At 41.3% G+C, this 25437-nt stretch overlaps 1 protein-coding gene and 1 pseudogene across 1 annotated transcript in view; one reads left to right on the top strand and one right to left on the bottom strand.

Moving 5' to 3' along the window:
• Positions 1 to 9310: 9310 nt before the first annotated feature.
• Positions 9311 to 9832, bottom strand: LOC116661494 (annotated as a pseudogene).
• A 15104-nt stretch (positions 9833 to 24936) lies between these two features.
• ITGA8 (integrin subunit alpha 8) overlaps positions 24937 to 25437 on the top strand; it is a 172404-nt gene continuing 171903 nt past the window's right edge. Inside the window, 1 exon segment of the mRNA XM_032474106.1 lies at positions 24937 to 25411. Coding sequence (XP_032329997.1) covers positions 25206 to 25411 — 206 coding nt within the window. The 5' untranslated portion in view covers positions 24937 to 25205.

Below are 25437 nucleotides of genomic sequence, written 5' to 3' on the forward strand. Positions count from 1 at the left end.
GTTCTCATTATGAGAAAAACCATAATCATGTGACATGCTGGATGTTAACTAAACTTGTAAACATTTGGCCATATGTACATATATCAAATCAGTATGTGTCACACCATGGACTAATACAATGTTATATATCAACTATATGTCAGTAAAAAGCTAGAAAAAATTGAGTATTAGTAAAAGTTGTAAATGACTTTATATGGCCTTGAGATGGACAAAGCCTTTTGCAGCATTACCTAAAGTGGGAAAATTATAGCACTGATATAAAATTTTATAGGTTTTGTATATAGAAAACCATAAGTAAAAGGGAAGTGACAAATGAGAAAAAAAATACATGTGGCTAACCACTACCCTGCCCCAATGAGAAAACAGACTCAGGAGATAAGAGGACACACAGTAGTGAAAAAACACCTCTCTAAGCTTTAGTTTCCTTCCTGAATATTGAGAATCTTGATAATGTATGCAAAGAGCTTAGGGTTGGCGCAGCACTTGAAGTTTCTAATAAAAATGGTTGTATTTATTAATGCACGTGCATGTGAGTGTGTGTGTATATGCACAAGTGCACCATTTTGCCCAGAACTGATTAGTTTGAAAGCTGAAAACCCCACAGATCTCCTCAGGCATCAAACTGGGATGGTGGGTCACCCTACTACATATGTACAGAGCAGACACAGAAGAGTGCGCACCAAGATTTTAAGAAGACTTAGTTCTGGGAAGCAGGTCTCACAGATGCCTTTTATTTTCTTTGTTATGCTTAATTGTACATTTTAATTTTTTTCATACATGTGTTGGTTTTATGATAAGGAAACAACCCACATTTATTCCAATTTGACATTTAAAAAAAGTTGAATACAGCCTCTAGAACTATTAATAGCTGTGGAATAATTTCCAAAATTAGACCAAGTCAAATACTAGCAGTTCTTTTAATATGAGCAAATCTTCTGGCCACAAGACATGACATGCTATCAATTTGCCAGCACTAAAAAGATGTTCCCTGTGCGTGATTTCTGCACTTCAACGCCTTGACAAATAGCGTCAAAAATGCAATATAAGTGTTTTAATAAAAGGCAAGTTATGCAGTTACACTAGCGTGCAAAGTACAGTCAATAAAAATTGGAGATTTTCCTTATTTCTATACTGTTTAATACACTGACAATTATGATACCATCATTTCAAACGCTATGAGTTATGTGCTAAAACTGTATCCATTAATTACTAGGATTATGTGATGAACACGATACCGTAATGATAGATTTTTGTGATTTATTCTTAAATCGAGGGGTTTTTATTTTTATTTGATTTACTTAAAATTTGATCTATTCCTAACTTAAATATATACTTTGAAGTATCTTTTCTTTTTCTTTTTCTTTTTTTTTGATGGAGGAGACAGGTGGAGCAGGAGGAGGTGAGTCCCAGAAATTTGATGAGGGGGAAGAAAGGATATTTTCATTATTCTTTTAGTACCCATGGGCTGCTAGTTGCATGGAAGACAGATGTGGCAGGGGAGGGAAACTGTGGGGCAGCCTCTTCTTGTGAGTAGGAAAAGCTTCACAGTCCACACAAAGGTTCTCCATTACCAGTGGGATCATCTCACATTTCCTTATTGAGTGCCAGCAAGCTGTTAATGGCTTGACTAAAGTCTTTCCAGTTACTGTATTTTTGAATACTTCCACATGAGATTTAGAATGTCTGAGCTGTTGAGAGAAAAAAGAAAATTTGGGAGAGTGGAAGCACACAAGACAGCCTCTGATTCCCTAACACTGCTTCCTAGAACTAAACTCAAAACACACACACACTCACACACACACACACACACACACACACACACACAGCTACTGGCCAGGACTTTGTGAAAACACAGGTGTAACCCTGTAACTCAGCCCTATTTAGAAACCCAGGCTCTCCGATTTAAAGGGCTCATCTACATTACAAGAACCCACTGAAGCATAATTCCAGATGCATTTGAAATCCCATCTTTGGAATCTAGCATCATTTTGAATCAGGCCCTTATACTTACTGCCTCAGCCCCCTCTAGGGAGAATTATCTGCACTTATCATTGTTGGCCTTAATTAGGGAGCCCAAATCAAGTATCTGGGATTACATTACTGCTATATTAACTCCTCTCTGGCTTTGCCCAAGACAAAGGGTCTCTTTTCAGCAATTGCAGCTAACCAAATCTGTGGGCTTTACTGCTCTCCAAAACAAAACAGAAACAAAGGCCAAGCCGTACAAGAAAATACTCTACCTCTATCGCCCAAAGTGCGTCTCCTGAGTCATCCCTTCTTCCTTGCTCCCTCAACCAACCCCAGACCCCTCCACTGGCAAGGTGGAAAAGACCACCAGGCAGACTTTTTGATGAATTCATGAAAAACTTACCTTCTGTCCACTATTATACTTTTTAGAGGAGCTCTATGAGGTGTATATGGAATACTCCCTTGAGAAGATGCAGCTTTGTTTTCACAGAAGTGCAGCAGAAAGAAAGTTACATGAGTCCTTGAAGGCACACACAGCTGAGTTCTATGAACTGCTGTTAGAAAGTCAGGAGGAAAGGGAGCAGACATGGGCAACAAGCAGCCTGTAAAGTCTGCACCCTAAGTGAAGTGCTGGGGCTCAGGCCAACTCAAGAACCCAAGACTGAGGAACATGGGAGCCAATGAGTGTGGGCAGTTGACCTCATGTTTAAAGGGCTGTCACAAAGGCAGCTCATTAACTCACAAAGAGCCCACTTCCACATTCTCTGATTTCTAAGTGTTGGCAGCTGTGTCTCTATCCTTTCGGCCCTAGTGGCACACACAAGCTTTCTTTCCTCCCTCCTTCCAATCCATTACCCAGTCCCAACTATTTCCTTTCTCCACAGTTAATCAGCCATAAGCCTGTCTCCTGTAAGAGCTCCACCCCAACTTCCCTGCCTCTGTCTCCTCCTATTTTATCTCATGCCTACAAACAAAAGTTGTATTTCCTTAGTACATTTTTGTTAACCTACCCTGTCCACGGAATCTACTGCTGGCTCTAACTTGATTAAATTATATGCACTGTTTTGATTGAAAAACTGATTATGAATTAAGTGGGATTTTTTACTCTGCATTCCTTTCCCCCATCATTAAACAATCTTCATCTCCAATTACAAACAGCAGCACCCACTCTCCTATTCATCCCTTATCAACCACAGCTCCTGCAACCCTGCCTCTGAGCCCAGTGAGTGGACGGAGACAACGCATAGAGCTGCTGAATTCTGAGACACAGTGTTGAGGCAGCATAGGGGAAAACCTGTTTTCAACTTGGACCCCAAGCAGAAAAGTGATTGCACCCACCAAAGTTGTCTAAAGCAACATGGGTAATACGTTAACTAGCCAAAGAGTTCCACATTGCCCAAAGAGAATAAAGCCTGCAAGGAGAATCCAGGTAGAAAGAAAAAGACAGAGAATATGACATCAATTTAATGAGTCCAGCCCACATTTGCAAAATACATAGGGAAAGCAGTATCTTCCCTAAAAATCAATTCATGAAGATTCATCAGTTAGAGACTACACTGGAAGCAATGGCATAAGACTAGTTATTTTCTGTGTTTAGTTATAGGAACATTCAAACAAACAAACTAACAAACAAAATCACAGCACAGCTGGAGCAGAACAAATTCCTGGAGAAAGAAGATTCCAGACAAGAGTCTTTAACCCATGCAGGTTACTGCTATCATGGGTTCATGAATGAGGAAGAATGAAAGATTGTTATTATAACCCACTAGACATTTCTTATGGCTTTAAAGGAGAGCCCCAGAAAAATCTATAGTTACTCGCATATAGCTCTCATTTCTGAGCATGAGTTTAATCGTTCTCAATAAATCTTTCTGTTGGATTTGTAAGACACCTGCCCCACCCTCCTAGAAGGACTGGGTAGATTCTCACTCCGTCTTTCTAAAGGCTTCCAATGAATCAACCAGTACATTGTATTTAAGATCACAGAAACCCCTCTAAGCTCATCTCATTCATTTCCATCTCTGTATATGGAGATAGCACTGGTTATGCACATCTGCATATTACTTAGTGGTTAAATATATTGATGTTATTTGGCATCATAGCCCCAGATACTATGGGGACATAAAGTATACACAGCACATTATTCTTGCCCCAAAGGGCTGTCAATCAAGTTGGATGAAAGAAACGAGAAGTCAAGAGTTAAGAAAGGGTGAGGCAATTAAGAAATAACTCGGTCCTGGAAGTAATTGTATGGGAATCAAAGGGAGAAATCCCACTGGGACTGGATATTCATCTGCTGTTTCTTTCCTACATGCAGGAACTGGTATTGATTTTTCTTACTGAGTCTGGCTGGATGGTTTGGGTGTAGTCCCTTCCTTCACCTACCCCCGAAAATGGGAGTCTGGGTATTGGTCCTGAGTTGTGATGTTCTATCCTGAAAACCTGGGAAAGGTACTGGGAAAAAGATCACTGGACCACTAGAGAGCCAAGAGCGACCACCTTGGGAGGAATTTCAATCAGAACCCTGTAAAACATCCTACCAGAAATTCAATCCAAAGAGCCTAGGATTGGAGAGAGAGAGAAGCAATGGAGGGAGAGGACAGGTCCCATTGTAGAAGCCGAGCAAGCCAGGCTAAGTGAAAGGATCTGAATCACAAAATGCGCAGAGAGTCTGGGAGCATTTCCCAAGTCAGAGAAAATAGTTGTAGGAACTTTTATCAAAGGGAATAACACCCGTGGGTTTTAGTGAGTTAAAAAAGGGCTCCCTGAATGTAGACACCACCTCCCACCAGGTCTGACTCTTTTCATCAGGACGGGCGGGATGGAGCTTCCCTACAATAGTTTACCCAGAATAGGCCCTAAAGTTTGCCGTAACATTTCCGAGGTGGAAGAAGAGTCCCCTTGTCTACCTCTTTGACCCAGACCCTTCCTAGTGGATGATTTTAATGCCATGGGATGCCCAGAACCTCTTCCAGCATACACTTAGGGATTTGAGGTGGAGAAGGGAGTTGTGGGTCTTGGTGATCTGTGTGACCATTAACAGAATGCATGGGGCTGTCTTGAAGATAGCATCTCTTGTTGCCTTGGAGACCCAGAAGTTGTCTTCCAGCAGCTGGCTTGAGCAGAATGTACATTGTGTCTGGAGGCCAGCCCAGACTCACAGATCTCCCCCAACTCCTTCCCCTCAGGGCCCAGCACTAGCTATAAAACTCCTTATATGTATATGGTGACAGCTTCCTTAATACTGACCAGCTGCTATGGAAATAGTGGTGCCAGGGATGGCAAGGGACCAGCACAAATGGAACGATGATTGATGCAGAAGGGAGGGTTCTGGCCAGTGAGATACGGTGAGTCATGACAACCGAATGCTGCTGTGACTACAAACAGCATGCATCTCTTTCAGTAAGAGGGGCTACCCTGGAGTTCCCATCTGAGTACCAGCTGATATAATCCGTGTGGCTTATAGCCTTTGTATAGTGGACAATGGGCAGGTGGAACCAGTCTTGGAAGGTCTGGAGCAGTGTGCTATTTGGCCTGACAACAGAATCATCTGTGAAGTTAAGACTATGGATCACTGGGCCCTATGCTTGATCTACTGGATCAGAACAGCCCGGGGTGGAACTCTGGCACACACACATTTTTACAATTCCACAAGGGATTCGGAAGCACAGCTAGGGTAGTGAACTACTGTTCTAGAACAGTGCTCTACAGAACTGGGGTACAAAATGAAGACTGAATTGACGTTACATAGTCAGCTAAACTGTGAAGATATATGGGGCCAGGTAATCAGTGGAGATGTTAGATGATTAGGTAATCTGTGGAAGCGGAAGGCCTTTCTGACAAACAGGCAGCAGCTGTTGATTAAGTGGAAGATAAATGGACCTTCAGTGTGGGGCTAATAGACAAGAATTTCAAATTTTGTTTGAGATTATTTCACTTTAGGTGACACAAGTGAAAAGAAGAATTATATTTTAGTCTGTGCTCAAGCATTTCCCGAAGAATATTATTTTGATTATCTTTCTTGGCAGAGAAGTCAAAGTTATGGTGGACATGTTTAAAGTTAGAGACTGATAATGTTTCAAAATATATAATCAATCAGAGATAATTTTCTGGTCAGCCTGACCTAGCCAGACACACATCTTATCCTTAAGTATTTAATTCATTAAGTTAAATAAGGTGACACCGATAGGATTTGAATTGCTGCTCTTTAATTGAAGTTGATTGAGTAAGTAAGCCAATGGCTTGTACGTACTTGCTATCAGAACAAGAATCACCAGTGGAAACAAAGCTCAACTCTGATGACAGAGGGAGGGGAGGGATGGGGAGGACTGGTAGACACAGTAAGGAAGCAGAGCTCTTAGAAACACGGGGTGACTGCAGAAAACATGTCAATTAAGGGCCAGCTTCTTCTGGAGGATATCCCCATAGGGAAAGCCAGGGGAAAATGTAATCTCAACACAAGTCAAACCAGGGTACGAGGAGATTATCAACCTCGGCCAGCCACATACAGCTCCACCCATGAAAATATTCTCCTTGTGAACTTTGGTAGAAGAACAGCTTAGAGAGAGTTTATTGTTGCCACCAACATCCTTCTTTGGTAAACAGGGCACATTTCATTTTAAAGTTCTTGGTGCTGATTGCTCAGTTTGATCAAGATAAGAATGGGTTCCAATGGTCCAAATTCTTCTAACTGAATCAGTCAACCAACCCACAGGCAAGTCTACTAGTTGGCAGCATAGGGCAGATATAGGGCCACTAAAAGTTTTGGTGGATCACATTTAGTGTTTTGAATGGGCCAAGTAGTCAGCTAGGGCATTGCCAGGGCACCGGCAAAGTATGTTGGCTCAAACTCCCTTGGTTGCTCCTAAGAGTCATTCTCCCTCCATATTCTTTCTTCTAAATCCTCCAGCTTCTGTGACTGTCTCTTCAGGAAGGCATCATTTTACATCATCTCTCTGTTAGAGCTATAGAATCACAAAGTTTTGGGGCTGAAGGACTCCCTGTGAGGGTACCTGGTAGCCTAGATATCTGTTGACTAAGTATATTAGTCAGAGTTCTCCAGATACCACAACCACTAGGATGTACTCGTGTGTGTGTGTGTGTGTGTGTGCGCACACGTATGTGTGTATAGATAGATAGCACACCCACATGAAAGAGAGAGGGAGAGAGAAAGATAGATTTATTGATTGATAGATATATTTTAAGGGATTTGACTATACAATTGTGGAGGATGGCAAGACCAAAATCTGCAGGGTGGGTTCACAGGCTGGAGACCCAAGGAAAAGTCACTGTTGCAGTTCAAGTCCAAAGGCTGTCTACTGGCAGAATTTCCTCTTGCTTGGGGGAAGTTGGTCTTTTGTTCTATTCAGGCCTTCAACTGATTAAATGAGGCCCACCCACATTATAGAGGGCAAACTGCTTTACTCAAAGTCCACCTTTTTAAATGTTAATCTCATCCAAAAATACCCTCACAGACACACCCAGAATAATGTTTGAGCAAATAGCCGGGCACCACAGCCCAGCCAAGTTGACATGTAATTTCAACAATCTTGGTGCCAAGTGAGCACCCTAATCAGCCTAGAAGACCATGACTCCTCAAGCACCAGAGAGTATCAGGTACAAGCAGACAGTAACAGGGGTGTCCTCCTTCCCCATGTCACAGAGGGGTGTCTTAAAGAATTAGGCAAAGATGGACTCCAAACCATCAGAGTACCCGTCTGGTCAGGATGGTATTCATTCCCTCTGGAAATCAGTGTTAGAAAGAATGATAAAGACCAACAGTATCATTTGAAGAAAGTCCTTGTTTCCTGTGAACATTAGCACAGGGTCCTGAAGGAGGATGGAGGGCTGTGTCACGTTCTCAATGCACTGGAGCAAAGTGTATGTTGTATTCAGGTGAGGGCAGGAGTGGAATCTCACACAGTTCAAACCCCACTCTTCTGGAATATTTGCTTTTCAATGTTTTGAAGCTGTATCCCAGGCTTTTGCTTACCATTTGTTTTCCCAGAAATCACATTAAAATCTCTCTGGAAAAACTGATAGTAACATTGTGGATCATGTCCCCCTTTATGAGTTTCACAGGAGCCCACAAGAATGGGAGACAGTCTATCTCACAGAAGAATTTGGCAGAAGACAACTATTGTGACTCAGTTCAGGGCAGTTAATGTTACCACTGTCTCTCTGTTGAAAAGGGATCCATACAGAGCACATGAAATCAACTGTAGAGCAGAGAAGCCATTGTTACCAGTACAGAGGGAGCCACAGTAAGGGGTCTTGTCATAGCCTGCAGACTTTGAAGTTTGGACTTCCCAGTTTTGTTCCACTGAGCAAACCAAACCAGCTAGCTATAGGACTTACATGACATGAAGTAAATCAGACCAAGCCAAAGAGAAACAAGCTAAGTGACAATGTAACAGATCCACCCCCCTGCCCCTGCTCTCTCCTCAGTAGTTTGCACACTCCTGATGGCAGGGTCTTCATCTTGTTCTCTGCTGAGTCTCCAGAAGCTGGCACATTAACCTTTGCTCAGTAAACTTTTATGGAATGACTGTTTTGGTTATTAAATAAATTCCAAAGCAATTCCCTCTATATATGGACACATCATCACAGCAGTCAGAAAGGAATGGGACTTCTTGGTAGGAAAACGGGAATGTTCTCAGAGTGCTTCATTTTTGAAGTGAATTTACTTACAAAGTGGCCACCATCTCTGTGCATCTCCCTGGCCATCTGTGAAATGAGACTGGGGAATGGGATCTTTACTTAGCACCCATGCAACTCTCTGGGACTCTTCTGATAGGTAAACATGGAGGGTGGGCAGCACCCTCACTATTCATTCACAACAGCCCTTTTCCTTTCTAGCAGAGCGAGAGAGAGAGAAGGTCCTGGAAGATCTCACCAGGCTGCTTAACGTGGCTGGATTTTACCTTTCTGAGGACAGAGACTGTGTACATTATCCCCAGCATACCACACGGCCTGATAACCATGGAGTATGCTCAGGTGATGGTTATCGGATGTGTACGTTCTTGGTTTGTTCTTGCCAAGCAAGGAGACTAAAGCATGGAAGCATTTCAGGAAGCCTGTGACAACAGAAAGCTGGTAAAGTGAGCAAAGACAATTACAATGGAATATCAGAAAGAATTAAGAGGATTAATAGAGGATATTGACAAAGAGAGTAAGACCCAAAGAGATTAAACTAGCTTATTGAGGAGACAGAAGTAGCAAGAAGACAAAAGAAAGATAACCAGACCACGAATGAATACTCATACTGCCAGGCTGTGGACTAGATTATGATATATATATAAAGATTGAGGAGAGCAAGAGATTGGTTCTTAGACAGATTCAAAGAATGCGGAAGGGAGAGTTTCCAATCTTAAAGAGCTTACACATTATACCATTATACTTTTTCCTTTTCCTTTTTCTCTCTTTTTTTCATTTCGTCCACTCAGGCATTTTATTTGCATGTATATATTACATCCTTAGGAAAAGAATCCCAAGATTTCCCTCCTGTGTGTTTTTGCCTTGCTTCTTTGTGGTCCCTGATGCCAGCTGAGGTTGTGAGAACCATGAAAACAAACTAATGGGACAGGAGCAGGTCATTCTAGCATTTTCCTGGATCTTTGAGTTGCATGTAAAATCGGGCTGGTCACTCCACACTTACTTAGCCTGCCTGTGAGGTTCACAACAATTTTCCAGCTCTGAGATCATCAATGATTTCAAATTCACCAAGATAACCATGCTTCATCATCACAGTTAGAAACCTGATGATGACTTTGGAGCACAGCCTAACAAAAACCTGATGTTTGCCTCTCTCTTCAGCATCTTTGATGCTTTTGAGAGCATCAGCCAGGACCTTCATGCACAGCATTGTGGTGGCACAGAAAGATGGCAGGAAATTATACTTTTTCATTAACAATAATGTGGACCAACTGTCATAGCAAGAAGTAATAATTTAATAATCAAAGATTATTATCAGCTTGCATAACTGTTATGCATATTTACCTTGAAATAATACCTATAATATGAATATTGTTATATATAAATATTATGTTACATATAAATATTATATAATTTTAACTATATTTCTCTTTCATAAACTAAGTCATAGATTAAGACACCACAAGTATAATTAAATTTTGCATTTGTCATCTTAAAACAGGAACTGAAGCATTTACTACTTTCAAATGAATAAGCCCTAATGTCACCAATTTGAATGCTGCTGAAAAATCTTCAACTGCACTCAAAAACCATCACATTATAACTACAAAGTGGACCCATAAATAATGCCTGTACTTTCATTCTCAAAGGACAGTAAATCTTGACCACTTGGGGGATATAAATTCTTTGAGAAGCTGATAAAAGGTATGGATCTTTCTCTCAAGAAAATAAGTTTATATAGTTTATTTCATCATAGGTGTTTTTTGTTTACATAAACCAACTATTTAAAAGATGTGTACTTGTGTTTTTCATGGAAAAATTAATGTGTAATTTCTGAAATAAACATCGAACTAAATTGAAATTTACAAATAATTAAAAAAACAGAATTTTAACTCTGTTCACATTTCAATGAGAAGCTGGATTTTGTTTTGCCTTGAATAAGAAGACAAAATTATAGCTAGGCTTTTGCTACCGTGACGTTCATGTCAGGGTAATGGCTGACATCTTTTCATTTTTTGACTTTTCTTTCTGATGGCCACAACTGCTGAAAATTCCCATGGACAAAACTCGGTGTTCAATAAAATCAGACTTCTAGAGTTCACTGTCAAAAGAAGCCAGGCTTATGTCAAGATTCCCAGAAACTTCACTTCTTTGAATTGAATTAATGCCCTATCATTTCCTTTGCCTATGAGGTGACCTTAGGCAAAATCTGCATCTTTGACATTGTCCTCAAAGAATTTTTAAAAGGAGGAAAGTCCTAAGCAGACCTTAGGGCTTATGCTGTTAGAAGCCTGTGAGTTTCTCATCTCCTGGCTCCCTGGTCCCCTCAATCCTATTCCTTCTACAGTTTAGTCCTTGCCTATTTCCCAACCATCAATTCTATATCCCTGCGGAATGGCCAAGGAGGACCCCAATCCCACTGCGGCCAGGGAGCAGGACATCAACCCAAGTGTGGTCTCAAATATTTCCCCCCAGAAGCACCATTAACACTGCAGTTGCATTTTGTAGCAGACTGTTTGTTCCCTTATGAGACCATTATGAGCAAAGCAGATGGGCTGGGCTTTTGACAATCACATTTGTTTCTGTCAAAAAAAAAAAAAAAAAACTTCCAAGTTCCACACAACCCCTAAAAACTGGCTTTGGTAGCACAGTGTGTTCAGAGCAGACACCGCTTGCATAGGATTTCACACTGGCACTAGACTCTAGCTTCACCCTCATTAGTTTTAATTGAATAGTGCAGAGGTCCAGATGTATTTTATTCCTATGGGAATAAACACATGATTTATGCCTATCCATGTCCTGATTGTCAGATACAGTAGTTAACATTAAAAGAAATAAAAATGGAAGGTAAAAGCTTCTAACCATCTGTTTTTTCCCACTACCAGCTAGGCCTCTATTTTCTTAACATTTCATTCTAGAGCAGAGTGGAGAGCTGCTGTTTTCACTGTTATTCTACAGAGCCATCCTGGGCCAATAAGCCAATAGCGGAGCTGAAAACATAATGGGTTTTCTCAGGTTAGAGAGCTCACTTCTCTCCAGACGGCATCTTCCCAATTTGGTAAAAGTCAAGCCTCACTCTGCTGCATCTCAACTGATTCCTGATTAGCTTTGGCTTTGTGTTCTCAGTGGCTAAGATCTCCCTGGAACATTAGGATGGACATGGAGAGAATGTCCTTGGATGTCGACACACTCGACTTCCCAGGACTTTTAAAGTCCTAATCACATCACTAGCATCTCCACTCTTGGCTGCTAGTTAATGAGAATGAAGCTGTTCTTTTAAATCTACTAGATAATGTGTGATTAATTGAAGACATAAGGGCCAATATCCTGTCTCTCACATTATTATAATCTAGTGGTGTCTCATGGTTCCACCAAAAAGCACAAATCTTCATCACAGCAATCTCTCTGTGTTTGTGATGGCAAGCCTCCAAAACAGTGTTGTTTGGCAAAAACAGGAGTGTTTTCAGCAACAAAATCCAAGGCAATTGTATGTTACAGTCTGAACCCACCATAGCTTGAGCCAATTAACTGAGCATCTGTTGCATGTGGTCCCACACTATTACACATAATCTTGATTATCTTCATGTATGAAACAAAGGAATCTCCGGGCTAGGTGTATTTTATTTTACTTAATCTTATTTTTTTCAGGTAAGTTAGAGATCCAAATTTGTTTGGATCTGGACGTTTGAGGCCCACTGGATAATTTAGTGGGTTTTTTGTTTGTTTCTGTTTAAGTTTCTTGTGACATTTGTTTTTTAAAAAAGCTACTTAAATAGTTAGGGTTTATATGCCTAATATAAATTATTTGTATCAGATGGCATGATTTTGAAAGAAACTAAAAGAAACTCCAAGTCAAAGTGACTTAAACAATGAAGAGTGCTTATGAGTCACACCACTGGAAAGTTGAGGAGCGAGGCAGACGTCAGGTGTGGTTCAGTCAGAACTCTGGCTCCACTGATCTGTGATTTCTGGTCCTCCCCCAGGTTGACGGCTGGCAGCAATGAGGGTTATGTACCTCCTTTATGGTAATCCAGAGGAGAGAGCATTTTACCTCTCATCTCTAGTTCTATAAACCGGAACCAATCAGGGTAGCTCTTAGAATGCCAGGAGCTGATTGGTTTATGCCTAGGGTCCACCAATCAAAAGATGGCACATGCTTTTTGGCTTATGCCAGTCAGAGACTACCCACAGAGCTGGTGCTGGATTCATCCCACCTGAACCACCTAGATACTCTGCAATGCGTGGGGGAGGGTTGAGGAGAGGAGGTTCACCATAGAAAAGGGAAAGAGAGATGATGGTTGCTACAAAAGAAACTATTGAATGCCAACTGTGCCATTTGCTTTAAAAAAGAACTGCTTTTTCTTTTTAAAATTGTAATAAGGAGCCATTACAGATTATTATTTAGAAGCAGTGTTTAATTTTTTTAGAGTAGAAAGAGACAGTTAGAAATAGGATGGTATTTATCTACTCAAAAAAAAAAAAAAAGAAAAAGAAAAAGAAAAAGAAAATCCCCACCAAATTTATCAATATTATAATGGTTAGGAATCCAAGTGTTCTGGAGTCCTTGAGTTTAAATTGTATCTCCATCACTTACTAGCTGCATGACACTGAGTTAGTCAATTGGCATCTGTGTCTCAGTAAATGAGGATAACAATAGTGCCTACATCATCAGGACCAACTGAAAGCACACATGCAAATAAATCTTCTAGCAATCCTAAGTGTGCCATGTTGTCACCCATCCCCCAGAATGTGGCTTCTATGGGTAGGGACCTCGCCTGCCTTATGCACAGCTGTAACTTCAGTGGCTGCATATACTAGGGGGTGCCTGATTAACCCGTGTGGGAAGAATGAATGAATCACCTTTCTTCTGTCTCCAACTCTTCCCACCAGAGTAAAGAAGAGGAAAGGGTTAAGGAAATAAGAGGCCAGTACAGCTGGAGCCAGTTCTTGGTGGAAGGCCAGCACTGAAATCCAGGAGGAATGGGGTTTGGAGATGTAGAGCCACTCTGAGTGCTGTTGGAACAGTGCAGCTGACAGGGTCTGGAAGAGAAGAGGTCGAAGTGTTTGTTAAATCCCACAACACGGACTTGTTTTCTTTTTTTTCTCTAAGCCTGAGAAGCATAGGATGAAACTGGATCATCTGGTTCAGTAACAGAATCCTAAAATAAAATGAAAAATGTGGGAGTTTCTCTGTGGGAAAGGAGAGAAGAGGATTCAAAGGAAAAAGACAATAGAAGATTTAATCCAAAACATCTAAAAGCAAGTATTGTGTTCAGGGATTTTCAGAGATTCTCTACAGAAAGAAAAAGACATTGAAAGACAGAGGAGGAATAAAACTGTGGAGATGTTTCAAATAAGGGGTCTCATAGGGATCTTTAAAATATACCTAGAGGAATTCTTCATTCATAGAGATAAACATACTCAATTCCCCACTGGCCCCCCCTGCCAACGTCTTCTTTATCTGCTGGACTTCTGCCAAGATGTGGCAGAATACTGACTGCACAAATGAGTCCTGCTCAGTGGGAAGAAGCAAAACTGAGCTAAAGTCTGCTCCCAAGATTAAGTGAATATTCACTTTGAAATGATCAGAGAAACTATATAAAACACAAGTCATGTAGAAGACAACAAATACACAATTTTTCATTTTTGTTTTAAATGGACTGTTTAATTTAGAATAGTTTCCATCCAGGAACCCATATCACATTTAGTCACCATGTCTCCTTGGGATCCATTAATCTGTGACAGTTCTTTAGACTTGGGTTCTTTTAGGTGACTTGGATCCTTTGGAGAAATACAGGTCAGATATTTTGTAAAGTGTCCGTCAATTTGGGTTTGATGTTTTCCTCTTGATTCGACCGGGATTATAGTTTTGGGGAGGAAAACCACAGAGGTGAAGTGCCGTTCTCGCCACATCACATCAAAGGTACATTATCAACATAAATTACCACTAAGGATGTCAACCTTCTGTAGCTTTACCCCCTTTTCATACTGTATCTTTGGAAGAAGTTCACCATACCCAGTGTAGCGAGTTGTGCTCCACTTCCTTAAGGTGGCAGTGTTGGCATAAATTAAGAAAAAATTCTTATGTATAGGAATTTGTCTCTTCTCCCTACTTATTTATTTATTCAATCATTTATTTATATCAGTATGGACTTGCATTAGTCTACTAGTGCTAGCATAACAAAATACCGTAGACTGGGTGGCTTAAACAATAGAAATTAATTTTCTCCCCATTCTGGAGGCTGGAAGTCTAAGATCAAGGTAACAATAGAGTTGGTTTGCAGATTGCCACTATCTCACTGTATCCTCACTGTGTGCACCTGCCTAGAGAGAAAGATTTCTCATGTTACTTCTTTTTTTTTTTTTTTTTTGAAGAGTGGGTTATTTATTTATTTATGTTTTCCTTCGGTGGGGGGGAACTATTTCGATTTATTTATTTCTTCATTTTTGGAGGGGTTCCTGGGGGATGAACCCAGGACCTCATTGTTGCTTCCTCTTAAAAGGACAGGAGTCCTGTTGGATTAGGGCCCCACCCTTATGACCTCCTGTAGCTTTATTTACTTCCTTAAAGGTGCTATTTCCAAATACAGTGGTAGGTATTGGGCATTAGGGCTGCAGCATATGCTTTTTGTTTTGGTGGGAGGACACAATTCAGGCCATTATGGGGCTCATAATTATTTATTTTAGACTTTGGGTTATAACCCAACACTATATTATTTATTTTGTTGTTCAAGCAGCCTTTGGAAGCTCTTTCCCTTGACTGTTATGTCTCTTTAACTACTCCCATCCATTTGGTTTTTGAGCACTTCCTTATTTTCTGCTCCACAAGATGCCCCGGGTTCATCTTGTGTGTTTATTTCCTGCTGCAGCCCTAGAATCAGCTGTTTCTCCCAAGGTCTCTGGTTCCTTCCATTGGAGAATGGTATTAGAAACTCGGATATGGTTTCTGGGTCTCCTTGTTGCTGCTGGGTGCCATTGCCTCTAAGCCCTTTCAGCCATAGCACTGACAACAGTGTCTTGTCCCAAACCTAGAAAATAGAAATAGACTGATAGAAAAAGTAAATTCTTGGGAATCAGAGATTCTGTGATTTATACTCAGGTTTCACCACTTATCACATATGTAATCTCCTGCAAATTACTTAACCCCATAAAGTTTAGGTTTCCTCATTTTAAACATGGAATATTTAGGGGAGAAGGGAATAGCTCAGTGGTAAAGTGCATACTTAGCATGCACGAGGTCCTGGGTTCAATCCCTGGGAACTCCACTTAAAAAAAAAGAAAAGAAAAATGGAATATTTAAAAATATGTTAAAAGAGATTATGTATATAAAGGGCAAAGCATGAAGCTCACGACCAATAAATATTAGTAACTGCTTAGCATAAATGGGCCGCCTATTATGTCTGCAATTTGGACCTTTGAACAAGAAATAATTGCTTTGCTAATTAATTATTTTACTTAATAATTATTTCTATTAATAAAATAAATAATATTTAGTAAATAGATGTTACTTCAAACTCAAAATATTTGAAGCTAAATGCTTTTTCAGGGGGTGGAGATCATTATTTCTTCCTAGAGGAGGTACTGGGGATTGAACCCAGGGCCTTATTCATGTTAAGCATGTGCTTTAGTGCTTGAGCTATATCCTTTCCCCTCCCCAAGCTGAATTCTTTCCCCTAAACCAAGTCCCATATTAGACTTTATGTTTCTAAAAGGAACACCATAATTCACCCAAATTATCCAGATTCAAAGGCTGATAATGCCAGGGTAGATGTTTCAGACTAGCCCTCCCGCTCAGTATTAAAATACTGACAAAGTATGCTTTTCAATAGTCTAAAAGGCACTGGAGCTTTTATAAGCCACTGAGGAATTTCCAAGCCAATGTCCAAGAGAAGAAGGAAATTCAGAGTTGGCCACCAATATCTGGAGCCATTTTTCCCTAGAAGAATTTTCTGCTCTTCTAATGAAATGGAATACTGAGAGGTTGGGTTGGGAAGGACTTACGGGGCTAAAGGAACAAAAATTGTAATCTGTGGTCTTGCAAAGAGGCTGTTCAATGGCAAATATCCCATATTTAGCATTGAGACTCTAAAAGTCTACACTCTAAGACCAAGGATGAACTAGAAATTGGCCCTTCCAGGGACTGAAGCCCAGCTTCAAGTCATTTCGATCCTGGACATTGATTTAGATGAGTGAGTAGTAGTATTGCTCGTAGAAACCTGCAGAAATAGTTGTTAAATTCTATCTGAATGAAGATGGCATCAGTGCAGGCCTCAAGTTACGTGTGTAGTTTTTCACAGATGATTTCTGGCATTTAAATTTTTAAAAATGTTCTTACTTGAGAGGCACCCAAGGAAATAAGATAATGTGATCAAAACACAAAAGAAAAAAACAGATAATATGAAGAAACCCTTCCCCCATAATTCACATAATGTTGGTAGACACAAACTTCAAAATAACTCCAAAAACAGTCAATAAAATAAAAAATAAGATTGAGATCTCTGACAGAGAAGTGGAAAGTATAAAAGCAAAACAACCTGTGGCAGTTCTATAACTTAAGGATACGCTAGCCAAAATTTAGAATCTGATGGACTGATGTAGCAACCAGTCAGTCACAATTATAGAGATAATCAGTGAACTGGTAGATAAATCAGAAAAAAATGTAAGATAAAACATGTAGAACAAAGCAGATGGAAAATGTCAAAATAAAATAATAATATAGGGTGTACTGTGAGAAGGCCGAACATACACTAATTGGAGTCTCAAAAGAAGATAAGAGAGACAATGGGGAAGAAGCAATATTGGAAGAGATAAGTGAGAATTTTTTTAAAAGATGAAAGGTATTAACCAACAGATTCAAGAAGTTCTATGCCTCATGAAATAGAAGTAAATAGAAAAACACGACTACATGCATCATATTAAAAGCACTAAAACCAAAACTTTTCACTGCCCATCCCCATTGCATGGTACTATCCTAATTCTGACCTTTATTCTGTCACAAGCAGACTAATATAAGTATGTACCTACTATTCTCTATGTCTCCCTCATTTACATAGCTGTTAAATTAATGTTCCCCAAACATTATTTGTTATGCGAAAATACTAAGAATTATTTGGTAACCTCTCTATAAACCTGCTATTGCCCGAAGGAGTGTAAATTGAGAAGGGTCAACTAAGACAGCAGGATACAGTAAGTTACCCGAGATCCCCCATGCAAGGCAGGCACATGTGGATAATGGAAAGGAAAGATAACATAATTCCATTAGTAGTCCAGAACCAATTAGAAGTGTCAGTAATAATAATGACTAACACTTATACTGCTTTTTGTAGGGACACTCATATGGGTTTACGTATTTGAACTCATTTAGTTCTCACACATCCGTATGAAATACTGTTAGTATCTTCATTTTACAATTGGGGAAACTGAGGCACAGAGATGGTCAGTAACCTGTCCACGGTCATGGAGGCAAGTGGCAAAGCTGAGCTACAGATCCAGATATCTGGCTCCGGAATCCATGTTCTTAACACTTACACGGTACAGCGTCCACACATCTGAGCAGCACTGGTTTCCAAAAAGAATCACAGTATGACTGAACAGCCAGCAGGGATTTGGAGTTCAAGAGAGAAATGTTAACTGTGGTTAGAGCTAATCTCTTAGCTCCCGAGAGTGAGATGATAGTGAATGAGATCACACTGTGACTAAGGGCTAGACAGCAACCTTAACATCACTATAAAAAGAATTAAATTTTAGACCCCTTCTTTCCCAGGCATTACCATCATTACCACGACTTTTATGACCCTGAGTAGTGGCACAAGGTTTTCAGGGATTTCATAGGAAGTTACTCTAATATCTACTCTGAATAAGTCCTCCTTGCAAGCCGGTAGAAAAATGGCTAAAAATGGCTTAATCCATTTAGTTTAGTTTCCCCTTCCAGTAATGCTACTTGGCATCTTTCTTTTTCCTTTATGAGAATATTTTAACTTTCATCTGCTGGTTTTAATTTAACTTGTCATATTTCTATTTTCTTGTGCATGTGCCCAGAAGCCTTTGGGAAAAAGACACTTTTTTTAATAAGTCAAAACAATAAAAACCAGAAAGGTCAACCTAAGTCAATTAGTCACATTTTAAACAGTCTAAGTAGAAGACACAAAATCCACTTCCAACCTTCAAATTGTTCTCTCAAAAAGACTGCAAACCCAAGAAACAGACTAGGGCATTCTCGCACAGAAAGAGTTGAAGGGATCAAGGCCTTGGGCACGGATAACTTACTCTCCTGGTAAATAGGAGGTCGTTTCATGTAAGTTACACAAGTGACAAAATGCACGGATATCATAGGAGGCACATGGCATTTTATAGGGGCACTAAATGCCTTAACTTGATTCCATGTCCTAGCAGAGATGAATCCAGCTAAGATCGAACGTTTCTGAGTCCATGGCCCCAGACCAAGACATAGGGCCCCTTATTTTCCAGATCTGAGTGAACAGACTAACAATCACATGTTTTTAAAAAGTTGCATCATTAATAGTACATTTTATTTTTTGGGGTTTTGCCCTATGGCTGTGTTCTTCTTTGAAGGAAAATGATCTTCTAAAACCTTCCCCACACCTATTCTTCTCTAACCACACCTTATTAGTTTTGCTCCTGGCCCTTATCCACTGAATTATATTCGTATCAGGTTGCTGTCTCCTCACTGTATCAGAAGCTCCGTGAAGGGAAGAACTCTCTCTCTTAAATTCACGATTGTATCTCCAGTTCCAGTCCAGTGCCTAAGATGTAGGTGGTGCTCATATCTGTTGATGGAATAAAAAAAAAAATGAAGAAACAAATAACAAAGTTAGGTAGGCAAATGAGAGTGAGTAGAATATAATCCTTGCACGAGTGACATGGAGATCTGATTTGGATTTTGCAGTTGGCTGGGAAAATATGAAATATTATTTTTATGGGCAAATTCCTTCCTTCCCTCCCTCCTTCCTTCTTTCCATCCTCTATGTCTCTCTTCTTCTTTTTCACCTGTTCCACCTGATTTGCAAAGCTACAACAAGGAAATAAAGATGGTGATACATGTGGGAGGGACCAAGTCAAGCTCGGGAACTTTTGAATGAAAAGGTCATCTAAGTGGTTGTGAGACTCAATCATTTTTTTCACAAGAAAATTCCCACCCACTTTAACAGGATCACAGACACTAGAGGGCAGTCCTAGACACCATCATGGTGTCTTCTAACAGTGAAATAAAGGTAGCAATTTAGCCTGGGGTTTAAAACACACTCATATCACCAAGCAGATGCTGCAGCCCTCACCTCCTCCCATAATTGGAGGACTCCTCAAAGACTCTCCCATCTATTTGTCAGAGACCTTAGGTATCTCACCTGAGTCCTTCAGCCTCCTCCAAGAGCTGAATGGAGAGGTGTCTAGCTGCTTCAGCTGTCTGTGGCTGCTGTCTCCCCCTGGAACCCACAGCTATTGCTGCTGCCCTTGTCCTGGGTCTGCGGAGGCACCCGTGGCACTGTGTTAACAGAAGCCTCTGCTTTCAAGGCCTGGTAGGACCCCCATGAGGGAATTAGTGCCTTATAAAAGGAACCCCAGAGGACTCTCTCACCCCATTTCTGCCATGTAATCATGTTGCCATGTGAGAATACGAGAAGTTGGCAGTCTGCATCCTGGAGAGGGCTCTCTCGAGAATCCAACCATTCTGGCACCTTGATGTCGAACTTCCAGCCTCCAGAACTATGAGAAATAAATTTCTGTTGTTTATAGGCCTCCCAGTCAATGATACTTTGTATGGCTGCCTGAATGAATGAAGATACCTGATGTGCACAGGTGAGGAGAATGCCTCACTCCTCGTTTTAAGTGACTCTCTTTCCCAAGGACCAGGGTGGTGCTGCCCTAAACCCTAACACCTCATTGAAATTCAATAATAAGTGATAACATAAAATATATAATATAATAAATAATAAAGCCCTTCAAATATATTCGCACAGCCTCCTTTTGTGTTGGACTGAAGCATAATCTCTTGGGGAATTGGACTCTCCAGCTGGACTCCAAATCTACAAGTAAGATCTGAGTTTTTGCCCCCAGAAGTTTGCTTTCATCACTATGGCTAACCCATCAGACATGTATAGGTTTTTCAAGATTCTGGAATGAACGTGCCCTACATGACATCTGTAGATCAAGGTCCTGCCTATAAGCTCAGCTGCCTGGGGTTTTTGACTCTCAGGAAGATTTATCTCCAAATGTCAAGGCTTTGAGAGAGCAACATTTGCAACAGTTACCTTCCTTTTTTAGAGAAAGAACTGTTTTATTTATTTTTATTTTTGCTTAAAGCACAGTTGTATTTAAAAGGCTCATGCTAAAAAGAGATCAAGTCAGAGTCTGGTTTTGACCAGTGGGAATTTTCCTTCAGCCAAAGCAACTGTTGGCTGTGCTTGAACATCTGCCAGCACAGGGGCCAGGGCTGCAGCACTTTGAACTTAAAAGTGGCTAATAAAATCATGAAGGGAAATCATAAAAGAGAATTACACACAAAATTATCAAAAAGAGAGAGAGAGAGAGAAAAGAGATTTTACTATAATGAGATTCACCCTTGAGGGACCAGAATAGAAAATTTGCAGACATAAGCTTAACATTTGCAGAGATACTTGACAGACTTAAAAGTTGTTTGCCCAAAGTGAGTGCAATGGACCAGTTTTTACTAATCAATGGTTTCTAATATTGCAGAAGTACTGAGTCCAGTTGGGAAAAACAAAACAAAACAGAACAAACAAAAAAGCTGAGATCACCTTAATTACCCCAGATACAAGAAGAGATTGAAAAATTACCTTCCATTTTTGGTGCATTCATTTTTAAAGCTGATGGCATCTTCAAGGACACATTGTTTTCACACTGCCTCATTTTGTAAATAGATTAATTAGCACAGTGAAAGTGTGGTTGTACAAATGAAATGATCAGGCTGGGACTCTCTTACCCCTTGATTTGAAGGCGGGATCACTTTTCATCAAACAAAGAAATAGATTTAAACATAGTCGGGAATAATACTTGGTTACTAAGTTACAAATGTATTTGGTCTTCTGTTAGAAAATATGCACTAATGGTTAAATGTTACAGCATCTCTATTTTTAAGTACTTTGTACATGGCTACAACCCAGAGAGCATTTTTTCTCCTGTGGTACTCTTTTACTTATTTATTTTTGGAAAGTTTGGGCCAAATCTGTTCCATCTTTGACCTCTGGGTTCTTTTCTTTTCTTTTTAGGGAAACAACTATGTATACCTTTCTCAGTATTAAATATACACATGTACTCACATGCAAAATAAACAGTTCCCAGACTTGCTTTTCTGACAAATAAATCCTTGCTAGTAGATCTTTAAAATGTCAAACTTCTCATTCAGCACAAAACCTGTCACTGTCCATGTGTTTCTCTGAAGGTACCCTAGATCTTACTGATTGGCATGGTTCCCATGTGTCAAAATAGTGAAATATGCAAGATTCAGGCCTATTCTATCCCTGTAATTATTACAGCCTTTTTTTTTTTTTTCTGGCTTCTTGCAAGATTTACTACTTTCCCCAGCTTTTGATTTCTTAGGGAGGTCAAAGAGCTTTGAGTTAGTTTGCTTTCCTTCCACTCTTTGAATACCAAGGTGCCACCACATCTTTTTCCGAGACCACTTAGAAAAGTACACAGTTGCTTTATGCCACCTCTCAATCACTACTCACAGACGTGCCCAAAGGGTCAGCCCAGAAGAGCTCATGACTTAATAAAGGTGACTTCTCATTTTTATCATAACTTAGAAAAATGTTCTTATAGCCCTAACAGCATGAGAAACTGGTTTTGGCATCTAGCGATCCTGGGTTCAAATCACACCATTTACTTGCTCTGTAAATTTGTATATGATTGTGCCTCTCTGAACCTTAATGCCCTCATCTGTAAAGTAGAAAGTGACGTAATTAAGAATACAGGCTCGTTGTGTAAATCAAGAACAAGTGTCTTTTAGAAGAAAGGAACAAGTATTTATGTATCCAATTATGTGGTAATTATTAGAATTTTCTTTCCCTACCCATCCTATCTTGAATTAAAGGACAGAGAACATGCCAGAAATACTGCAAAGCAAGGGAGTAACAAAAGGGGATACACTGGTGACATGGCGCTTTGCACAAACGAAAGCATTTTATAATATTTAGCGAGTTCTGCCCAGTAAGTCACTCAGCGGGCTGAGTGCACATCTAGGATTATATGATTACTTTCCACCTATTTAGGTGTTCCATTTCAACCTAAGACTTGCTTGAAATATGATGAATTTCCACATTTCAGCATGTCAGTGTCAGGAAATGATGGAGTTGAGGTTATTCCGCAGACTCAATGTTTTCCTCAGCTTGGAATAAGCCCATGTGTATGTTGCATGTAAGTTACTCATTGAAATTCACTCTAGGGAACATCACTTTTATTAACATAAGTAACCTGACCAGAGTAGCAGACTTTGTATCCAACATAAATGTCCTAAGTGTCTCGGAAAGGACTGTCCAGTTAGGATAGTCCTGGGAAAGGCCTTTTTTCTGCCATCTACTCTTAAGTCGTTGTCTTGGAAAGGACTGTCAGTTAGGAAATGATTCAGATGTGATGATTTTCTAGGTAATCTTCTGATAGCTTATTGATTTTTAGCATTTTTACAGGGATTAGCAAAGATAAAAACAAAATTTAAGTCACTCTACAACTGGGTTCTGATCTAAAGAGAGATGAGAAAATCCAGCTTTACAGTGGGAGCAGAGATTTTTCTGTGGGTGGACTCCCACATCCACATCACCTAGACTAGACCACCGCTCTGGATCGTAGTTTATGTTCCCAGCTTCTCTGCGGATCCCACACTAGCAACAGATTCAACAGTCCAGCATCTACCTCCCATTCTGCTCTCCTTCCTCCACTGCAGCCATCTGGGATTCTCCTCAGTGAAGCTGATACCTGCAGATTCACCTTGGGCCCTCCTTCACTTTCATTCTGCATCAATCTTCTGGCCTTTTTCCTACTAGTTAGCATTGTGGCCTTCCCTTCCCTTCCTTCGGTTAATCATGTCTAGGTCCTCATCACCCAGTGCATTTGGACAACAGCTACTTTGCTTGCTCTTCCTTCTAACAACTGACCACCTCCCCACAACACACATACATTCTCCACTAAACTTGGAATCCCTGTGGGAATGTCATGCCCTTGGGGCAGAACTATCTCCCTTTGCCTCAATAAATGTTCCTGTTATTCAAGGTCCTCTTTCTCAGGAAGTGCATCCCCATCTCCCACTGCTCCCTAACCCACATTTTATTCTAATCCTTTGCACAACAATTTCATCCCAGCCTTTGTGTCTTTAATATTTTCCCTCAATTACTCTGCCCACAATATCCAAAGCCAAGCCTCCTACTCAAATTTCTGCTTAAATCTACTAACAAATCTGCCAACAATTCTCTTTAAAATACTGTAGAACCTACTCACCTCTCCTGCGTCTACACTTCATTCCTATTTAACCCCAGTGCGACGCTCCCCCCCCCCCCCCCCCCGTGTAATGCTTAATTGCTCTCTTTTCCCGTTAGTCCTGTTTCCCTGGAAGATCGTGTTATGTAAGGGCTTACACCACGTTTCTCTTCTGCCTTGTCCCTCTTCATAATCCTTCACTCCTTCCCCAGAGCAGAAAACACAGAAAGAGAGCAATAACACCCGTGGGGTGGGACTGCAGTTTGAACTCATGGAGATTCCAACCTACACCTTCTACCCCTGCTGAGGGCACGTTGTAAATCCCAACATTCCCAATTTTGCCAGCCTTTGGCACAATTACACTGGGTCACGGAGATTTAGGACCGAGTCATTTAACAGGCCCCGCGTGCCTTTGAGAAGGACCGAAATAAATTCTCTAGGATTGCTTTGTTTATTAGTTACCTCTGCAGGGAGGTGGAGTGGAGGTGGGGGGCGAGCGGATCTTTGGATTTAAACTTTAATTCTCAGTCACGGACGAACAAACGCATCTACCCTGAGGGCTCTTCAGGCTGCAGAGGTGATGCAAAGATCACGCATTTTGTTTGTCTGGCCTCGTCTCTCGTGGTAGGGTACGTACGCGCTGTCACATTCTTCCACTTGGAGAAACTGAAACAAACCCTCGCCCCATGCGGTGGGGGAGCTTGCTTCCAAAACCAAAAGCTTGAATTGGCACGTGTGAGGCTCAGATCGTTCTTGAGATGCAACTGCAATAGAAAGTCAGGCGGCCAAAACAGGCGCCTGGCGCCGGCCGCTAGCAGGGGCGAGGGCTGCCAGGGAGTCACGGGCTTCGGCCCGCGGCGCGCGGACCCGCCGCTAGGTGGCGCCGGGAGCGCGCCGGGTCCCCGCCCGTTGCTAGAGGTGGGCTGGGATCCCCTGCGCCAGTCCCCGAACTGCGGGATCAGGCTGCCAGGGACGCCTCTAGGGACGCGCGGCGGAGCGCCTGGGGCTGTCACCGCAGACAAGCCGCTCGCACTGACCCGGGACGTGGGCATCGGGAACCTCCAGCCGCCAGGCCTGCGATTTCCCGGCGCGGGTCCTCTGCTCTCGCTGCCCAGGGAGCATCGCCCGGGCGGAGGGCGATGTCTGCCCGGACCCACCGCGGCCCCCGGGGCAGCTGGGCGCCGCGGCTCGCGCCCTTCTGTTGCTTCTCGGCCGCACTGGGGATGCTCTGGTCCCCAGCCTCCCAGGCGTTCAACTTGGATGTGGATAAGCTCACGGTGTACAGTGGCCCCGAGGGCAGCTACTTCGGCTACGCGGTGGACTTCCACATACCTGCCGCTCGCACGTAAGTGGCCCTGCTCGCGCGTCGAT

This window comes from Camelus ferus, chromosome 35 (assembly GCF_009834535.1).
Source record: "Camelus ferus isolate YT-003-E chromosome 35, BCGSAC_Cfer_1.0, whole genome shotgun sequence".
Taxonomy (NCBI): domain Eukaryota; kingdom Metazoa; phylum Chordata; class Mammalia; order Artiodactyla; family Camelidae; genus Camelus; species Camelus ferus.